Here is a 19,647-nt window from a genome sequence, read left to right as displayed (position 1 = left end):
TATAAGCAAAGAAATCGAGTTTGAATTCCACTAATCCGCTGATCCAAAGGAAGAATTTGCGGGAAGTTATAGAAAAAAGGATTAATTTTTTTTATATATATATAAAACACTTAAGACTATTTTATTTAAAATAATATTAGACAGATGTTGGTAAATAATGATTACTGCAAATATATCCCTGTGTAACGATTACTATAAGAATTCTGCGGAAAATCATAAAAATGATAATTGATTAAACGAGAATTGAGATGTAAGCTGCATAAAATAATACCATTATTAGTTTTCTACAAATTTTTACTATAATTTATTGACAAATTTATTACTTGATTCTATCTAAAGAATATATGTAATTATAAAATAACTAATTTTAAGTTCGATAATCAATCTTTGAATGATAAGAACGCCGTGAAATAAGACATTCCCATTCGCACCACCTTGAATCAAAAATAGACGCACAAGTTATTGTTGCGCAAAACATCGCGAGCATGAACTTGCTTTATTTGCTAGTTTTAAGTTCCTTACCCCGGCATAAGTCGTCATCGACAAGGGAATCATGTTACCTGCCATTAACCCACACGGTACGATACTTCTGTGAAGAGATATGATTAAAAGAGATTTAATCCTAGGCGAAAAATTGTACCATTCCGCCGCGTATCTGCAAGAATGAGTTTAAATATTGATTTCAATTGCATTTTTTACATTTAAGTGAAAATTGTTGTTTGCAATTGTATCTGAGATTAAAGTAACTGCCCAGCTAGCAGAATGTTCTAAAAGACGTCTTAAAAAGGCGTCTAAAAGACGTTCTTCAGACATCTTTTAAGCGGTTTTAAGACGTTCTGACTTTTAGAAGCTTCTGCTAACTGAGTCCTGAATTATATTTTGAAATTATATTGGATCAACAGTACAGCAACTTCCTCGGATTTTTTATTTGGAAGATATTGTCTCGAACAAAAATTTCAACTAGAAACAGTTCTGTTCTAGGAAAGAAGCTTAACGTATATATGTAAAACGATTATTACGCCCGATAAAATATATTCTGACTTTCATCCATTAATTTCTGACCGGAGTAACACACAATCATCAGCTGCATCAACGCTCCCATAATTATAAACATGAATCTTAGTAATTCTTGTAATTGGTCTAGCACATACACGATCTACAATGAAAACATAATTGTTTTTACATGATTTCATTTTTTTAGGGAGCACATTATATAAAATAGATGTAAGATTTAGTCATTCTAGGATTATTACGATTTTCAATTTTTATTAGCATTGAGAAAATTATGGAGATTCCATAAAGTAAATCTCTTATACATTAATTTAATCTTGTTGCGTTATATCACGTTCATATTTAATAAAAGATCTCAGACGAATAATTATTTAGTGCTTACTCGAATTCCAATTAGGCTTAAACATGCAGTTATTAAGAATAACAGGCAAAACGAAAGAAATTGATTCGTCGAATTCAATATATTAACAAATCTGTGGACAAAACAATATCGTTAGTTTGTGATTGCAAACAGAAATGTCGTAATAATTTCGCTCATCTTATAAATATAAAGCAATGATGAAAAAATAACTTGGAAAATAAGCTGCTCACTCTATAGCAAGCTGATGTTTCTTTAAACATACGATGTATTCTCTGTACACAATCTCCTCGTTCGGCAAATCAAGCCCCGTATACACACGATATCCACATTCGCCGATTTCATTGTTATTATTTCCTACCTTTGAAATTATGTTTTCAACTTGCTTGCTGCAAAACATGATTTTTAAGATATCGAAAAAAACCATACGAATTATACGCGATATATTACATATATTCCATATTTATGATCTATAATTATACACGGAGAGAATTTTCTCTTAAAATTTACCTTGAAATCATGGTATAATAGTTGTGGACAACATGTACCACCAAGAATTTTATGCGAGCTATTCTGATTAATAGTGATTAATATCTACCATAATAAAAGATATTAATATCTATTACATTAAAATATAAAATATATTTGATTAATTTTACTAAAATATATCTAGGAAAATTCAATAATTTTTCAAAATTTATCAATTTGTTTGATAATATAATTTTTATCACGTTGTTTGTAAAATGTCTTTTGTATATTTTAAAATTCCTTGGTTGCCAAGTTGTCCCAAGTTTGTAGTGAATTTAAGGGTAAAATATAACAAAAAATTCTCTCCGTGTATTAACGTAAAAATTATTCTCATGATGTTTCATTATGATATCATTACATATGCATCAAAACCATCATTTTATCCGCGGGATAACTACCTGACTGCCGCGAACAGACTGCAAGCATGAGCGGTGCACGTAATATGCATAGTATCGACACCCACCATGATGCTAATACCCACCACGCTTATAGCGGTGATGTAACAAAAAATCGGTACGAAATACTCGTCTTTATTTACCCTGAATTCAACTTCGATCGCGAAGAATCGCGGACGTGACTGGTTTACTAAAGGCAGTATGATATCTAGGAACGCCGGTGTTAATGGTATCACTATAAATCCCGACATCATGACATACATTAGCACTGTAACATCACAAGAGAAGTGCGTTGTTCTTTTATTAATATATCAATTTATAGAGTAGGTATTCTATATAATTATCCTTATTGGATTCGTCTGGAACGAATATGGGATTTTGCGAAAATTTTATTACAGCCTATTTATCTTTTGTTGTATGTTAATTTTTAACGTCAAATATCTGGACTGCCTGTAGTTCGGATATCTGAGAGATTTGGTGGCTTGTAAAATTCCTGATTACATCTAGTATAAAGTAACGTACTGCTCTAAAGATATATAATCGCCGGCGATATAACTCACTCGAATAATATATTGTAAACTTTCGCGACAGCATAGAGTAATCTTTCAAAACTTGTACTTCCACATCGTTCGTAAATATGTCCCAATGCTTGTCGATGTCTTTATACAACCGTCGCAACTGTTTACAATACAACCATAGAAATGATTTAATGTGTTACAGTTTTGCCGAAAGATAACCACGCTTTAGTTCCGAAAACTTACCCTGTCGTGATTCCAGAATTCACTCAGTATCCTTACAATAAAAGCGGTTGTCAAGACAATTTGGTAGCCGGCGTCAAAAATCATTTGCACATTATCCCAATGATCGTATAATATTAATATCTGCGTATAACGTTGATCATCACCCGAAAAGTATATATTACATATAAATGCATCACAAACATACGTCAAACGTATACTTTAATATTTAACTTTAAAATATTTCGCAATAACAGACGTGCGCGATATATTGCATGTGACGAGAGATGACAGTCAGCGCGATAAAAATCCTTAAACAGTAATTAAATTTTTTCCAACTCAAAATGTGTCGACTGGTACGCATTAGTGCAGGTCTACAACCTTGCTTTAAAGGGTGTTTAAGCTCTAAGCCGTAAGAAATTGACCAATCACAATCGAGTATTCTCCTTACATTTCATTGTGATTGATCAATTTCTTACGGCTTGGAGCTTAAATATCCTTTAAAGCAAGGTTATAGACCAGCACTTACCTCAAAGGGAAAGTAACTTATTTCGAGCAGGAAGCAGAAGATCGGCAACAACTTTCTCGCGAGCACACTTTGAAATGGCCAAAAGCCTATCATTGACAAAAACATTCGATTGACATTGTATTCTCGCAAAAAATTCTCTAGCATGATCAATCGCTTTAGTTTCCCGGAGAAAGACTTCAACGTAATGACACTTGCCATATGCATGCAATCGATCGTTCAGCGGGTACAGGTCGCATATAAAACATGAAATCATAGGATGTCAGGAATTGTCAACCTATTATTTCGCCGAACGTATCTATCTATTGATAGAAGTGATACCAAAGTATCACTTTCTCTGAATTAATATTTAATTTTGAAAGGTGGACGTACGAAAATATAATGGCACAGCACGATGCAACGTAAAAAGCTGTGGCTGACAATAATAATATAGATGTGTCTCATGTCTTGGCTTTTTTGTTGGTGCATTCTTCTGTTGAGAATATTTTATAGTTAGTTCTAATCTAGCACTTTCAGTGTTCGTGCGTGGAGTTGAATTGTATATTTAAAATTAATAAATAGAGAAAAATGTTAGGTAAAGTATAAGCAAAGAAATCGAGTTTGAATTCCACTAATCCGCTGATCCAAAGAAAGAATTTGCGGGAAGTTATAGAAAAGAGGATTAATTAATTTTTAATATTTCTGAAGCTAATAAGAAAAAAATTATCTAAAAAAAAATTTTTTTAAGGATCATAGTGATGCGATGTCAAGTATTTTTCATTTTTCAATCTTACAATTAGACTGATAAAATTAATATTATATTTTGTTTAATTAACGTATATCTTACGTAAGTTCTTGTTGAAGTTTACTCTGGCACGAAATAAAATAAATACTGTTTACGGCACAGTTAAAAAAAGGACAACGAAAAAAACGGAAACGAAAAGTATGAATGTCAAGTGAAAATTGTGTAAAAAAGTACAAAAGCGGCTGATTGAATGAAACTAATTCCATTATCCAGTAACATTGTACTCTCTGTACTACAATTTATTGATGATGGGATCGAACACATATATTGCTGAGATATTAATAGAACACTTATCAGTCTTGGAGTGATAAAAACGCCGTAAAGTAAGACATAGCCGTTCGTATTACCTTTAATTCAATAAGAGGTATAAACTGTTTTATATGCATATAATAACGTTGTTATAAAACTGTAAATATTTTAGCTTTACGGTACTTACCGTCGCATAGGTTGCAATGGATAATGGAACCATATTACCTGCTTTTAATCCGCAGGGTGTACTAGTTCTATAAAGTGTTATAATTAATAGAGATTTTAATCTAGGCGAAAAATTGTACCATTCTGCCGCGTATCTGTAACATAAATGTAATAATTGATTTTAATCAAATGGTCAAGTGGAATTATGTATCCAAATTAAAATTAATACTATTTTTTACAATGCGCGGTTGGGTAACGATGATATATCAGAACACTTATTGCAAAATAGTTTTCAAAAATTATAGTAATTTCTAAATTAATATTAATTTTTTCTATATATTAATTACGTTTTTCAAATTACATCTTATTAAAAGTATCAAACAATCTTAAATTACAGTTGAAGTAAACTTATATTTAAGAAATCTTATGGTTATGCCCACGGCACAGTTATTAGTATAAATCAATTATAAGAAAAACTTTGTGTTACAGATATTAAAGTATAAAATAATTACGCTCGATGAAATATATTTTGACTTTCATCCATTAATTTCTGACCGGAGTAACACATAATCATTAGAGTCACAAACGAACCCGTCATTATAAACATTGATCTTGTTAATTCACTTAGTTGATCCAATACATAGACAATCTATAACAAATTAAAAAATATTAATTATATTATCCGTTCAGAAAATAATTATATTCTTACTTAAGATGAAAAACACTTATTTTGTAATACGTAAAAATTAATAAAATTATATATATCAAAAACAATTATAGATTTTACCCTTTTCTAATTACATTAGGAAACTTAATATAGATTTAATAAAAAATATATTTTTATTGCAGAAAATCAGACGATCTTTCGATATATTTTTTGTTTTCAGGTTTAAACTCTAACTTGATTTAATCGTCAAATTACGTATTAGACTATAAAGAGAGATTCGACATGAAGCTAATTTAATTTCGATCAATAAATAATTACGAAAATCTGATTTGGTTACAATTTTTATTATTTTGTATGATTGTACACTTTTATGTTAACTGTTAGGAAAACATCTTATATACTTATTTAATACTTACACGAATTCCAATCAAACTCATAGTTCCAATAATCAACATTAACATAATCAATGAAATTCCTTGATACGATGAATCTAATATATCAACAAATCTGTGTAATAAAAATAATATTAAAAAATTAATTTTTAATAGAGAACACACAAATAATATTAACAAATTTATTTTTGAAAGAGGATTTGACACACAAATGGTGATATTATTAGATATCATGTATATTGTAGAGAGGCAATAAACAATTTAACAAAAGTTACTTACTCTATAGCAAGCTGATGTTTCTTTAAACATATTTTATATTCCTGGTATATCATCTTTTCATTCGATGAATCAAGATCTATGCCATATTTACGTTTACTTGGTTCGCTGCTGTCCGTTTTTGGATTCATGTTTTCAATTTGTTTGCTGAAATATGAATTTTACGTTATTTTGCGAGAGCCCGAAAAATATATATACTGTATACATTTGCGGCAAAATATATAATTATAGTATCTTGTTATAATTGCAATAATAATATTATTACCTAATGATACAATATATATAGAAACGAAATGAAATTATTATTCTATTTGCTTGATATACATACTTACCTGACAGCAGCAAATAGACTGCAAGCATGAGCGGTGCACGCGATGTGCATTGCATCAGTGCCCATCGTAACATTCGTTCCCACCACGATTATTGCGGTAGTGTAAAAAAAAATTGGTAGAAAATACTCATTTTTATCCACCCTGAATTCGACTACGATCGCGAAGAATCGCGGACGTGACTCGTTTAGAGGCATTACAATATCTAGAAGTGGTGGTGTTAACGGTATTGTTATAAATACCAACATCATTACATACATTAACACTGCAACATTTCGAGAATAATTTGTGTGTTCCCTCAATAATATAAAAACTTATAAAGTATCCTAAAATTGTCATCATACTTTTGAATTGTTTGTAAAAAATTTATTTTCAGTGAAAATTTTATTAAATTTATTTATATGTCAGTAATAGTAAATATCTATTACTAGAGTTGAGAGTTATAACAAATGCTTAGTTTTGTGATTTATTAGGTATACTTTGTTCAATTATATCACTACATTCCATTAACATGGAAATGGAATAATTCCATTACCGTGGAATAATGCTATGCCTAAGGAAGATAATTATCGTAACAATATATCGTACTTACTGGAGTAATATTTCGTAAATTTTCGCGACAACATAGAATAGTCTTTCAGAATTTGAATTTCCACATCGTTAGTAAATATATCCCAATGCTTATCGATAGCTTTATACAACTGTCGAAACTGATTGCAACAAATATGGAAACGATTTAACTTGTAACACCTGAAATATTTTTCCGGAGGCAAACATAATTAAAAAAAAAAGACAAAACAATACATTTTAATTCTAAAAACGTACCTTATCGTGGTTCCAAAATTCATTCACTTGCCTTGCGATAAAAGAGGTTGAGATGACAATTTGATAGCAACCTTCAAAAATCATTTGCGCATCGTCCCAATGATCGTACAATAGTAATATCTGCATGTAACATTTTCATTCATATAATATGTTACAAGTTCACATATATAAAATTTTACACGATTGACTTGTTATACATCTAAATTGTTACATTTTTATATTTTACAATTATTTTTTAATTACTCAAACTGCTATCAATTACGTTAGTTTGGCATACGCGATTATAATGTATATATGTATATTTTGTACAACACGAAATAGTAAAATAATAAAAATTTATAAGCACTAATCGGACGTATTGTTTGAAACGAAGATGTATTGAAGTGCAATACCTCGAACGGACAGTAACTTATTTCGAGCAGGAAGAAAAAAGTCCGCAATAAATTTCTCACGCGCTTACTTTGAAATGGCCAAAGACCTATGATCGACAAAAATACCCGGTTGGCATTGTACTCTCTCAGAAAATTCGACAGCATTTTTGCTCGTTTCAGTCCCGTGGGGAGACCGTAACATAATGATGCGTGCCACGCATGTTACCTATCGATTCGTCGGCGAGTAGTATAGGTACATGAAACACGAAATGATAGGATGTCAGGAATCGTCTATGTCACCATATTATTTCGCCCTTGTAAGAGAGTATCGAGCTATCTATAGTAAACCATCAATTTTTCCATCCTCCAAAGTATTTTTTATTCGATATTGGTTTTGAGTGACATGTTACCGTAATGATATAGTACAATCTAATAGGAAGTTTGAGGGTAACGATATTAACAATGAAGATATGTGCTACTTCGTTTTAAGCATTTTTAACGCTTCAGTGGAATCGAGGATTCTTGAAATTAGAAAATATTGTGAAATAAAGAAAAGTAACAAATTTTATTTAAAAATCCATACTTGAATTTTGCTGATTTGAAGAAAAGTCAATTGTAGGCAAATATAGGACAGGGGTAATTTTAAAAATTTTCGAAGGTGATAATTAAAGATTATTAAAGAGATTATTAAATTAGAATCACAATGATATGGTGTTTTAAGGTATCTTAAGAATATATGTGGCTAATAAAATTGATATTTTAATAACATAGTTCAATTGATTAATGCAACATATAATACTATCAACTTTGTTATATATTGAAGTACATAATTACTATCTCTATATAAAATAAATAATAGAAAAAGCTTTTTAAATTTTTAGAGTTATAACAAATTAATTTGTAGTACCTACCGTTACTGAGTAAAAAAATATAACATTAAGTTTTAAGAAATTTTAAAAAAGAATAAAAAGGATTGAATAAGAGGACGATATCATTTTATATTATGGGATAAATATAACATAAATCTCTTTATTACAATTTATTAACATTGATATTAAAAAAAGATAAATTAGTGAAGAACTAGAAAATAATCATTCTTGGAGTGATAAAAACGCTGTGAAGTAGGATATGGCCACTCGTATTACCTTAAAAGAATTTAAATTAATTATTTTATACACGATACTATTATAAGAAAGATGATGCGCTTTGTACAGCTTTGCGCAATTTACTTACCGCCGTATAGGTAGCGATGGATAACGGAATCACATTACCTGCTTTTAATACGCATGGCGTATTAGTTCTGTAAAGAGTTATCATCAACAAAGATTTTAGTCTAGGTGAGAAATGGTACCATTCTGCCGCGTATCTGTAAACGTAGAATTAATTATTGATTTTTATTACCTTTCCAAGGAAGGTTACGTTTAAATAAATAATGAAACTTATTTGTTGCAACATGAGTATATTAAAAATGGTATATGATACAATGTATTACACAAAATAATTTACAAGAATTTATTAATGATTTCTATTATTAATGATTTCTAAATTAGTAACATTTGTATAAGTGTCATTAAAAGTTTTAAATAAATTTGAATAAAATTTCATGTTTAAGAGATCTTATGAATGATTATCTTATGAATGATAATACAAAGCTATGGTCCTATTAAAAAAAAAACTATGTCTATTACATGTATTAAGACAAAATCATTATTACGCTTGATAGAATATATTCTGACTTTCATCCATTAATCTCTGACTTGAATAACACACAATCATCAGAGTCACCAATACTCCGACGATTATAAATGCGAATTTCATCAATTCTTTCAATTGGTGTAATACATGTATGATCTACAAATATAATTAATCGACAATTCTTGCATGAAAAGTATTATATGTATAATTATCTGAAATATAATTTAATTTTTTAATTTTAAGCAATTATATTTCTTTGATGTAAAAAAATATTAATCTTAGAGCACACTAAAATCAAGTAGATTTTATGTAATTATGTAATAATTATCAGTTTTTGTAACATTTATTTTATATAATTGTATTTATATTTTTTGTTGGCAAGATATCTTAGTAGATGAATAATTTTTTTATGCTTACCCGTACTCCAACTAAACTGAACGTTGCAATAATCAATAATAACAAAAGTAACGAAAGTTCTTGGTATGACAATTCCAATGTTTTTACAAACCTGTGGAATAAAAATGATGTTAGTATGCAACTTTTTGCATACAGGCAACAATATGATATTTTAATAACATGCACTTAATTTATAGAGAAACTCTTACTCTATAGCAAGTTGATGTTTCTTCAAACATATTATATATTCTCGATATATTATTTCCTCGCTTGACGAATCAAGCTCCATATTCGCGCGATATCCACATTCACCGATCTTGCCGTTATTCACTTTTGAAAATATATTTTTAACTTGCTTACTGTGAAACGTAAACTTTATTGTATAACACAAAAGCTAAATAAATTATAAATACATAACATATGTATTATGTTACGAACAGAAAATACAAATAAAATTTACACACAGTCTTACAGTAATTATAATAATAATAATATTGCTATTGTATATATTCATTTTGCGCATTAAAATTATCATTATAGTTGCAATGTATTTTACCTGATAGCCGCAAATAAACTGCATGCGTGAGCAGTGCATATGACATGCATCGCATCAACACCCACCATGATGGTCATACCTACCATGATTACAGTGGTGGTGTAACAAAAAATTGGTACAAAGTAATCTTTTTTATCCACTCTGAATTCAACTTCCATTAGGAAAAATCGCGGACGTGATTCATTAAGTGGTATTACAATATCTAGGAGCAACGGTGTTAACGGTACTGTTAGAGATACCGAACACATCAAATATATTATTGCTGTAATATTATGTATATATAATGAAAGTAAGATTGTTTCTTTAATAATATAGATTTATATTATTAGAGTAATAATATGATTATCAGAGCCTATAATTATCACCATTTGGCACGTCTATAATAAATCTGCCGTTAGCGAAAATTGTATTAAATTTCTTTATAATTTTAATGTTGAATTTGTTGAATTTCAGTAGGAAATATCTGCACAACTCATTTGCAATTTACTAGCTCATAAAATTTTTAATTATACTAGACATCACAGATGCGCGCTTCGCGCGCGTTATTTGGTTTTAACATTACACACAAGTGTCAAAATATACGATGACAGCTACTCATAAAGTATATGATGATGATGATGATGATTATTCTCTTCTGTCAGCATAGAATTATATGCTTTAAGAATATTACCATTGCAATATGTACGTACTCACTCGCGTAATACTTTGTAAACTTTCGCGACAGCGAAGAATAATTTTTCAAAACGCAAACTTCCGTATCATTTGTAAATATGTCCCAATGTTCATCAATGGCTGTGTACAATCGTTGCAACTGATTAAAACAAACATAAAAACGATATAACATATAAACATATAAAATTTTACTAAGATAATTATAGCTGAAAAAAAAAATAATGACAGTATGATACAGTTTTGCAAATTTACTTTGTCGCGATTCCAAATATCATGCAACGCTCTTACAATAAAAGCGGTCAATAAAATGAATTGATACAAGGCTTCAAAAACCATTCCTGGATCACCCCAATGATCATACAGCAGTAGTATCTGCGTATAACATAAAATTAAGTATGTTACAAATATGTATATCGTTAGAAGATCGATCGTACGGAAATACGATATTGTTATTAACTGACCGTTAATTATTGCATCAGATGAATGTGTGTGTTACACTGAGACATATTATTTTACAATTAACATTTGTGACAATATTATATTATATGTATGTGCTTTACGATTAAATAATAATATTTTGAATGACGGAACATTATGAACGCTAATAGTACATTTTTTTCAAATTGAAATATACACCCTACGTATCGACGGATACGCATTACCTCAAACGGGTAGTAACTTATTTCCAATAGCAAGCAGAACGTCCGTAACGAATTTCTCACATGCTTACTTTGAAAGGGCCAGAGACCTGTAGTTGATAAAAACACTCGATTCATATTGTACTCTCGCTGAAAATTCGCTAGCATGACTAATGTTTACTCTCCGACGTACTAGAAGGAAATGATACGTGCCGAGTATGCTATCGATTTCTGAACATGCAAGTTGCGGCACAAGAAATACTGTATATGTCATGCAATATCAGTCAGTAATTTTGCCCGTGTCAGTGTCTCATTTTTCTAATGGCAGAGTACGTCTATCTCTATCGATACTAAATCATTACTTTCACTATCTTCAAATGTGTCTTCTGTTAGACATCTTTCTGGCTTGACACGTTATATGGTAACATAAGTGTCATATAGACATATATAGTATAGCACACTACATTACGGAATAATTGAGAATGACAATGTAGACGCATGATGATTTCCCGTTTTCCGACCGTATTGAAAATTATTCTTCTCTGAAATTTCCAGTCGACTTTAAATAGTTCAACTGTTCGAATATCTTTGTCGAGTATCTTTGAAAGTAGAAAATGATGAAATAAAACGAAATAAAAAATAAGTTCAAAGATCAAATATAATAATCTAAAGAAGCAGAAAAAATTGTAGAAGAATAGAAAAGCAGATGGTAAAATTTTTCCGAAACTAAATATATCATCGAAATACAATTTATTGACATTCAGATCAGAATGTATTATACATATAAAATTGTATGGTGAACAGTTAATTAAAAATTCGGCAATCACTCTTGGAATGACTTGAACGCTGCAAAGTAAGACATAGCCATTCGTACAACCTTAAATCGAATACACAAAAGGTATGACTTGCTTTGTACATGCATATGTAATATTCTTGTAAAAAGTAGTTTCACAACTTTGCGCATTCTACTTACCGCCGCATAGGTCGCGATACATAACGGAATCATCTTTCCTGCCTTCAGTCCACACGGAGTATTGCTTCTGTAAAGAGTTATCATCAATAAAGATTTTATTCTGGGCGAGAATTTGTACCATTCTGCAGCATATCTGTAAACATATGCCAGCAACTGCTTTTAATTAAATTTTCGAAAAAAATGTATTAAAAAATAATTTGCAATAATGAAAGTAGTTAAATTACAAGTATTGTGTATGTTAATTACATTTTTTAATTGTGTTGTATTAAAAGTATGTTGTAGTTTAAGTCAAAGTATTCATTGTATTAAATTGTTCAATAGATCTTATGAATGCTTATAGCTAAATTATTACTTTTGTGTAAAAAAAATAGCTTTAAAATCGCTATATAATATATAATATATAATAAGGTATAAAATAATTATTACGCTCGATAAAATATGTTCTGACTTTCGTCCATTAATCTCTGACCGGAATAGCACACAATCAATAAATCAAATAGCAACGCTGTAAATAGAAGCATGAATTTTAGCAGTTGCTGCATTTGATCTAACACATTAAGAATCTATAACAAATAAAAAGTATTACGTAATTATCCGTATAATAATTATAATTTTATTTAAGATAAAAAATTTTACGTTATATAGATATATATGTTATTGAGATAGATTTAAGATCGATGATAAAAATCGATCTAATTACAATTGTTTGCCTCTATCAGTATTGAAAAAAATGCAGAATTTTATTTCTTTTGTACAAACTTGATTTTGTATTTTTTATCCATCAGGACATAATCAATTTAGTTTATCATCAAGGGTGGTAGAATATAAATCGTTAGAATATGAATATGAGACTCAATAAGAAAAAGTTGTGTACAAAAATACTAATTCAACCTTAAGGAATAAAAAGAGGGAAAATTCGATTATATAACAGTTTCGAATATCTTGTATGCATATTTATACTAACGATATTTTATAGGAATAATTTCTAATGCTTACTCGGATTCCAACCAGACTTATATTTGCAAGAAGCAATAGTAATAAAAGTAATGAAAGATCTTGAAAAGATGACTCCAATATATTAACAAACCTGGAATTACGTTAGCAAGTTATATAAGCAGTAATATTATATTAAAAATACATACACATAGAGGAATATTTTACATATACAAAGATATTTATATAAGAAACAATTGAACAAGTGCTGCTTACTCTATCGCAAGTTGATGTTTCTTTAGACATATTATATATTCTCGATATATTATTTTCTCATTTAATGGATTAAGTTCCATATTTACATGATATCCACATTTGCTGGGTTTATTGTTATTATTCGCTTTAGAAATTATATTCTCAATTTGCTTACTGTAAATATGAATTTACGATATCTCGTAAAAGTTACAAATATGTGTGATGTATATTATACATATATCGAAACACGTACAGAAAATGTAGGTATTTGAAATTAGTGTCTTAAAATACTTATGTGATATGCACTTAAATTATCATCATATCTGTAATGAATCTACCTGATAGCGGCAAATAAACTACACGCATGAGCGGCGCACGCGATATGCATACAATCGACGCCCATCGTAATGTTTACACCTGCTAGAATTACAGCAGTAGTATAACAAAAAATTGGTAAAAAGTAATCGTCTTTATTCACTCTGAATTCAACTTCGACCGCGAAGGATCGCGAACGTGACTCATTAAAAGGCATCACAATGTCTAGCAATATTGGTGTTAATGGTACTGCTACCAATATCATTAGTATAAGAATCATTAGCACTGTAATGTCCCGAAAGAGATGTGTATTTATTCAATAATATCAACCTAGAGTATCTTAGAGTGACACTCTTTAGAAAATCTGTTTTTAATGAAAATTTTGTTTAATTCCATTTTTCTTGCATAGTTTGTATTAACATCGACGTAGCGAATATCATAACACTGTTTATAGTCATGCACGATTTATATCATAAAAGTCTCAGTTACATTATTTTATTCATCGACACTATACTCCATATTACAGCAATATAATATGCTTACCTACGAAAAGTTTCGTAAACCTTCGTGACAACAAAGAATAATCTTTCATAACTCGAACTTCCACATCGTCCGTAAATACGTCCCAATGTTTATCAATGGCTATGCACAACTGTTGTAACTGACAATAACAAACATGGAAACGATTTAACATATATTACACATAAAATAGTTTTTCTAAGATAATAATAGTTAAGAGAAATACGACAGTGTTCAGTTCTGCAAATTTACTCTGTTCTGATTCCAAATACTATGCAATGCCCTTGCAGTAAAAGAAGTCGTGAAAATAAATTGATAGCCGGCATCAAAAATCATTTGTGGATTGCCCCAATGATCATACAGCAAGAACATCTGCGTATAACGTTGAATTATTATATTTAAGTTTGTTACAAATATATAACTATAATATCGATCGTAAAAATTGTTTTACTTATTTAATTAATCGTCACTAAATATTGCGTCAGATATGTATGTTACATTCAGACATTATTTATAATATGTCTCTGATAACGTTTGTGCGCGGCAATATTATATACTTATATTTGCTTTATGATAAATCAGATAAATGATCACATTATGATATACGTAATATTATGAACACTACATACGTATTTTCTCAAACCGAAATGTATTGATCAAGGCGCATTACCTCAAACGGATAATAAGTTATTTCCAGTAGCAAGTAGATAGTTCGTAACGAATTTCTCACATGCTTACTTTGAAATGGCCAGAGACCTGAGATCGATAAAAGTATTCGGTTTATGTTGTACTCTCGCACAAAATTTTCTAGCATGACTAATATTTACTCTCCGACGTACTAAAAAGAAATGACATGTGCCGAGTATGCTCTCAATTTTGGAACATACAAATTGCGGCACAAGAAATGCTGTATATATTATGCGATTTCAGTAATTTTGCCAGTGTCAAAGTTTCATTTCTTTAATGGTAGTGTATGTCTATCTACCGATACTAAACCATCACTTTCACCTTCTTCAAAAGTATTTTCTATATTAGACATCTTTCTAGTGCGACACGTTATAAGTTATAACATAAATATAGTATGGACATATTATAGTACAGTATACAGTGTAACAAGATAATTGAAGGTAACGATAATAGTAGTGTAGACACGTGCTTGGTTTCCGACTGCATTGGAAACTCTTCTTTGCTAAACGTTTTTCAGTCGGTTTTAAGTACTTTATCTGTTTGAATAGAGCCGAATATATCTTTGGAAGTATAGTTGATGAAATAAAGTGAAATAGAATAAGTTTAGATATCATAAATACCGAAGTTTAAATATAATAAATATAATAATTCAAAGAAATAGAGAAAATAATAAATGGAAATGTGCAGATGACATTAAGTTTCAAGATTACCGAAGGCAGATATATCATTGAAATACAATTTATTGACGTTGAGATCACAGTATGCCAAACATACAAAAACATATCGGTGACGAGTTAGTTGAAAATTCAGTAATCACTCTTTGAATGATGTAAACGCTGTAAAATATGACATGGCAATTCGTATTACCTTAAACAGAATACGAAAGAAGCCTAAATTGTTATATATATATATATATATATATATATATATATATATATATATACATAACATTAGTATAAGAAGCTGAACAGCTGTGCACATTTTACTTACCCCTGCATAGGTTGCGATAGATAATGGAAACATATTACCCGCCTTCAACCCACACGGAACATTACTTCTGTATAGAGTTATTATCAACAAAGTTTTTAATCTAGGCGAGAATTTGTACCATTCTGCAGCATATCTGTAATCATAAATCAATAACTCATAAATCAATAACAAACTTTAATTGAATTTTTTAAATAACATTTATTAAAAGATAATTTGTCAAAATTAAAGTAGTTGCAAAAGTATTACACATTTTAAAGTATTACACATTAATATTTTGTGCGTTAATTGTATTTTTTAATTATGTTCTATTGAAAGTATTTTAAGTCAAAATTCAATTGAATTTTTTGTTCAATATATCTGACAAGTGCTTATAGCTAAATTATTGTTAATTTTGTTTAAAAGAATTTTTATAATCGTCAATGCACGTTAAGGTAAAAAATAATTATTACGCTCCATGGAATATACTCTGACTTTCGTCCATTATTCTTTGACCAGAGTAACATACAATCATCAAAGTCACCAGACATGCTGTGAATATAAACGTGAATTTTATCACTTCCCCCACTTGATTTAACACATAAATGATCTATAACAAATTAAAAGTATTACATTATCGAAAACATAGTTATATTTCTATTCGCGATAATAAAATTTTACTAACAATAAGACAAAAATTTATAATTCTATTTAATACGTAGAAAATTAAATTTAAGACGTATAAATTTAAAAATACATAGTTTAATATCAAAGATATAATTAATTACAATTTTCTACTTTTATCAATATTGAACAAATTTTTATTTTATTTTAATCAACATTTTTGTGTACAAATTTGACATATATATTTTTTACCCATCAGAACTTAGTCAGCTTAGTTTTATTGACAAAATTAAAACGTGAATTGTTAGAATCTATATATAAGTTTGAAAAAGGAAGTCACATATAAAGAAATTAACTCGATATAGAAGATAGAAAAGGGGAAAAGTCGAATGTATATTAAGCTCAAGCCAAATTATCAGAACACAAAAAATTTTATATGGAATTAATTTTCTAATTATTTTGTTATTTTTTGCTTTCAAAAGTAATTTTTTTGCTTTAGCTATTAAAAAGTTACGAAGGACTGGATAGCTTAATCTTAAGCTATCCAGTCCTTCGTAAATTTTTAATAATGTGAGCAAAAAATAACAAAAAAGTAGCAAATAATTTTGGTATTATTAATTTTTTGCTTTGACTTATGTATATGCTGTTTTTTATAATGGCGTGGCAGCTTAATCTTAAGCTATCCAGTCCTTCGTTTTTAATAGCTGGAGCAAAAAAATTAAAACTTTTAAAAGCAAAAAATTTTGTAAATAATTAGCAAATTAATTCCATATAAATTTTTTTTGTGTTTTGATAATTTGGCTTAGATAACTTAATATACCTAAAAGTCGATTATATTTTAATTTTGGTTCTTTTGTATGATTTTGTGAGACATTTATATTTCATGACATTTTATGTGAATGATTTCTAATACGTACTCGAACTGCAATTAAACTTATAGTTCCAATAAGCAAAGCTAACAAAAGTAGTGAAAGCCCTTGATATGATGACTCCAATGTATTAACAAACCTAAAATAGAAATTATATAGAAAGAGAGAGAAAGAGGGCGGAGGGACATTTTAGATAGAGAGTTAAAAAGTAATTTAACAAGATCTGCTTACTCTATAGCAAGTTGATGTTTCTTTAAACATATTATGTATTCCCGGTAAATTATTTCCTCATTTAATAGATCAAGTTCCATATTTGTACCGTGTCCACGTACGCTAATTTTATTTTTATTATTCGCGTTCGAAATTATATTCTCAACCTGTTTACTGTAAATATGATACCTCGCAAAAGTTCAATAAAATATGTGTAAGTATATATAAGAAATACACGAAATATGTATATACATATATATATATATATAACAATATTAGTATTATATTATATATTATGTATACCTTACATGCATTTTAATTATAATCATATCTGCAATGGATGTACCTGATAGCGGCAAATAAACTACATGCATGAGCGGTGCATGCGAGGTGCATTGCATCAACGCCCATCACGACGTTTACACCCACCGCAATTGTAAAAGCAGTATAACAATAAATTGGTAGAAAATAATCATCTTTATTCAGCCTGTAACTGACTTCGATTGCAAGAAATCGAGAACGTGATTCGTTAAGAGGCATCACGATGTCTAGCAATATTGGTGTTAATGGTATCAATGTCAATATTGACATTATGCTAAACATTAACGCTACAATATCCCGAAAAAGAAGTGCTTTTAATAATATTTAATCTAAAGTATTTATACACACATAATTATTTGGTTTCTCTTTAGACAATCTGTTATTAAACGTTATTAAACGTTTGAAATACTTTACTAATCAAACGCCTTTTTTCTTGGATAAAAATTTTAATTATATTACTCTATTCTGTCATGTGGCACTACATTTAACATCATCGTTGCAATGTAACGTGTACTTACTCGAGTAATATTTCGTAAATTTTCGTGACAGCATGGAATAATCTTTCATGACTCGAACTTCCATATCGTTCGTAAATATGTTCCAATGCTCGTCAATAGCTTGGTACAACCATCGCAACTGATTGCAACAAACATGGAAACGGTTTAACATGTTAGGTCTGAAAATAGTTTTACCGCAGTAAACGTAAGTAAAAAAGAAAAGCAAATGTAACGCGTTATAGTTGTAAAAACTTGCTTTATCGTGATTCCAAAACTCATTCAGTTGCCGCCCAGCGAAAGAGATCGACATCACAAGTTGGTAGCTGGCATCAAAAACCATTTGTGGATTGTCCCAATGATCGTACAACAACATTATCTGCACGTTGGATCGTCATCCGTAAAATATTATAGTTATACACGATTAATTAAATGAGAACTATGTTACTCTTGTGTGTACGTTTAATCAGTCATTAATTATTATATCAAATATGTTACGTTATACACTTTTTATGATAGAACACATATGTAAGACTTGTCGACGATACAGTATACATGTGTCATACAATAAAAAATAGGATTTAAAATTATAAACATAAATGTGTATTTCTTCGATTTAAAATATGTTGGTCCGTGCGCGCATTACCTCGAAGGGAAGGTAACTTATTTCGAGCAGAAAGAAGAAAGTTCGCAAACAATTTCTCACGGATTTTCTTTGAAACGGCCAAAGGCCTATGGGCGACAAAAATACCCGGTTGACATTGTACTCTCGCAGAAAATTCTCTAGCATGATTATTCGTCCTGGTTCCCCATTGAAAGACGACAACAGAATGACGCTTGTGCTACGTATGTTATTGATTTCTCAGCGTACAAGTCTTGGTGCGAATAACACAAAATTGTAGAATGTCCGC

General features: G+C 29.6%; 4 protein-coding genes across 26 annotated transcripts; all 4 read right to left on the bottom strand.

Moving 5' to 3' along the window:
• Nucleotides 1-142: 142 nt before the first annotated feature.
• On the bottom strand, nt 143-8,335 carry LOC139807861 (odorant receptor Or2-like). Of its 11 annotated transcripts, none has more exons than XR_011730706.1 (12): nt 7,635-8,335; nt 7,243-7,362; nt 7,010-7,127; nt 6,421-6,622; nt 6,092-6,235; nt 5,837-5,927; nt 5,266-5,402; nt 4,776-4,908; nt 3,928-4,686; nt 3,054-3,173; nt 2,436-2,560; nt 1,619-1,758 (listed from the first exon to the last, which is right to left on the bottom strand). XR_011730706.1 is itself a non-coding variant. In XM_071769319.1 (10 exons), exons 2-10 carry the CDS (start codon nt 3,700-3,702, stop codon nt 381-383), a joined length of 1,218 nt encoding a protein of 405 aa, XP_071625420.1. In that variant the 5' UTR covers nt 3,703-3,748; nt 3,928-4,629; the 3' UTR covers nt 148-380. The 11 variants fall into 11 exon arrangements, 3 of the variants coding, with proteins under 3 accessions (XP_071625421.1, XP_071625420.1, XP_071625419.1); XR_011730712.1 differs by having other exon boundaries at nt 6,421-6,682; nt 7,010-7,167; nt 7,703-8,334; XR_011730704.1 differs by having other exon boundaries at nt 6,421-6,682; nt 7,635-8,333.
• A 269-nt stretch (nt 8,336-8,604) lies between these two features.
• LOC139807873 (odorant receptor Or2-like) lies at nt 8,605-11,775 on the bottom strand. Of its 3 annotated transcripts, XM_071769354.1 has the most exons (10): nt 11,663-11,754; nt 11,394-11,429; nt 11,185-11,304; nt 10,954-11,071; nt 10,261-10,522; nt 9,914-10,063; nt 9,726-9,816; nt 9,328-9,464; nt 8,847-8,979; nt 8,605-8,758 (listed from the first exon to the last, which is right to left on the bottom strand). In XM_071769354.1, exons 3-10 carry the CDS (start codon nt 11,266-11,268, stop codon nt 8,705-8,707), a joined length of 1,029 nt encoding a protein of 342 aa, XP_071625455.1. In that variant the 5' UTR covers nt 11,269-11,304; nt 11,394-11,429; nt 11,663-11,754; the 3' UTR covers nt 8,605-8,704. The 3 variants fall into 3 exon arrangements, with proteins under 3 accessions (XP_071625455.1, XP_071625453.1, XP_071625454.1); XM_071769352.1 differs by lacking the exon at nt 11,394-11,429 and having other exon boundaries at nt 11,595-11,775; XM_071769353.1 differs by lacking the exon at nt 11,394-11,429 and having other exon boundaries at nt 10,261-10,462; nt 11,595-11,775.
• A 528-nt stretch (nt 11,776-12,303) lies between these two features.
• LOC139807871 (odorant receptor 10a-like) lies at nt 12,304-15,637 on the bottom strand. 8 transcript variants are annotated; one of them, XM_071769345.1, is made up of 9 exons: nt 15,236-15,637; nt 14,818-14,937; nt 14,590-14,707; nt 14,070-14,331; nt 13,753-13,905; nt 13,540-13,630; nt 12,970-13,106; nt 12,544-12,610; nt 12,304-12,447 (listed from the first exon to the last, which is right to left on the bottom strand). In XM_071769345.1, exons 1-9 carry the CDS (start codon nt 15,377-15,379, stop codon nt 12,394-12,396), a joined length of 1,146 nt encoding a protein of 381 aa, XP_071625446.1. In that variant the 5' UTR covers nt 15,380-15,637; the 3' UTR covers nt 12,304-12,393. The 8 variants fall into 8 exon arrangements, with proteins under 8 accessions (XP_071625446.1, XP_071625445.1, XP_071625444.1 ...); XM_071769344.1 differs by having other exon boundaries at nt 12,304-12,416; nt 12,544-12,676; nt 15,236-15,542; XM_071769343.1 differs by having other exon boundaries at nt 12,544-12,676; nt 15,236-15,450.
• Nucleotides 15,638-15,974: 337 nt separating this feature from the next.
• LOC139807870 (odorant receptor 9a-like) lies at nt 15,975-19,628 on the bottom strand. Of its 4 annotated transcripts, none has more exons than XM_071769341.1 (9): nt 19,383-19,628; nt 18,996-19,115; nt 18,761-18,878; nt 18,268-18,529; nt 17,943-18,095; nt 17,760-17,850; nt 16,692-16,828; nt 16,243-16,375; nt 15,975-16,142 (listed from the first exon to the last, which is right to left on the bottom strand). In XM_071769341.1, exons 1-9 carry the CDS (start codon nt 19,524-19,526, stop codon nt 16,116-16,118), a joined length of 1,185 nt encoding a protein of 394 aa, XP_071625442.1. In that variant the 5' UTR covers nt 19,527-19,628; the 3' UTR covers nt 15,975-16,115. The 4 variants fall into 4 exon arrangements, with proteins under 4 accessions (XP_071625442.1, XP_071625441.1, XP_071625440.1 ...); XM_071769340.1 differs by having other exon boundaries at nt 15,975-16,088; XM_071769339.1 differs by having other exon boundaries at nt 15,975-16,119; nt 19,383-19,621.
• Nucleotides 19,629-19,647: the final 19 nt, after the last annotated feature.

The sequence above is a fragment of the Temnothorax longispinosus genome, chromosome 2, assembly GCF_030848805.1.
Source record: "Temnothorax longispinosus isolate EJ_2023e chromosome 2, Tlon_JGU_v1, whole genome shotgun sequence".
Lineage (NCBI taxonomy): Eukaryota > Metazoa > Arthropoda > Insecta > Hymenoptera > Formicidae > Temnothorax > Temnothorax longispinosus.
This window is presented reverse-complemented; position numbering and strand designations above follow the sequence as displayed.

Coding starts and splice junctions, on each gene's coding strand:
- LOC139807873 (XM_071769352.1), bottom strand. CDS start 11,738: ATGCTAGCGAATTTTCAGCGAGAGTACAATATGAATCGAGTGTTTTTA. Junction 11,305..11,594: donor TAAGTTACTACCCGTTTGAG/GTAATGCGTATC, acceptor TGTTATACGCAG/ATACTACTGCTGTATGATCA. Junction 9,465..9,725: donor TCAGTTTAGTTGGAGTACGG/GTAAGCATAAAA, acceptor TTATATTTGTAG/ATCATACATGTATTACACCA.
- LOC139807870 (XM_071769339.1), bottom strand. CDS start 19,526: ATGCTAGAGAATTTTCTGCGAGAGTACAATGTCAACCGGGTATTTTTG. Junction 18,096..18,267: donor AGTTTATTTGCCGCTATCAG/GTACATCCATTG, acceptor TCATATTTACAG/TAAACAGGTTGAGAATATAA. Junction 16,829..17,759: donor TAAGTTTAATTGCAGTTCGA/GTACGTATTAGA, acceptor AATTTGTTATAG/ATCATTTATGTGTTAAATCA.
- LOC139807861 (XM_071769318.1), bottom strand. CDS start 3,762: ATGCATATGGCAAGTGTCATTACGTTGAAGTCTTTCTCCGGGAAACTA. Junction 3,174..3,558: donor TAAGTTACTTTCCCTTTGAG/GTAAGTGCTGGT, acceptor CGTTATACGCAG/ATATTAATATTATACGATCA. Junction 2,561..2,852: donor GTTTACAATATATTATTCGA/GTGAGTTATATC, acceptor GTGATGTTACAG/TGCTAATGTATGTCATGATG.
- LOC139807871 (XM_071769343.1), bottom strand. CDS start 15,379: ATGCTAGAAAATTTTGTGCGAGAGTACAACATAAACCGAATACTTTTA. Junction 14,708..14,817: donor GTATTTGGAATCAGAACAGA/GTAAATTTGCAG, acceptor TGTTATTGTCAG/TTACAACAGTTGTGCATAGC. Junction 13,631..13,752: donor AAACATCAACTTGCGATAGA/GTAAGCAGCACT, acceptor ACGTAATTCCAG/GTTTGTTAATATATTGGAGT.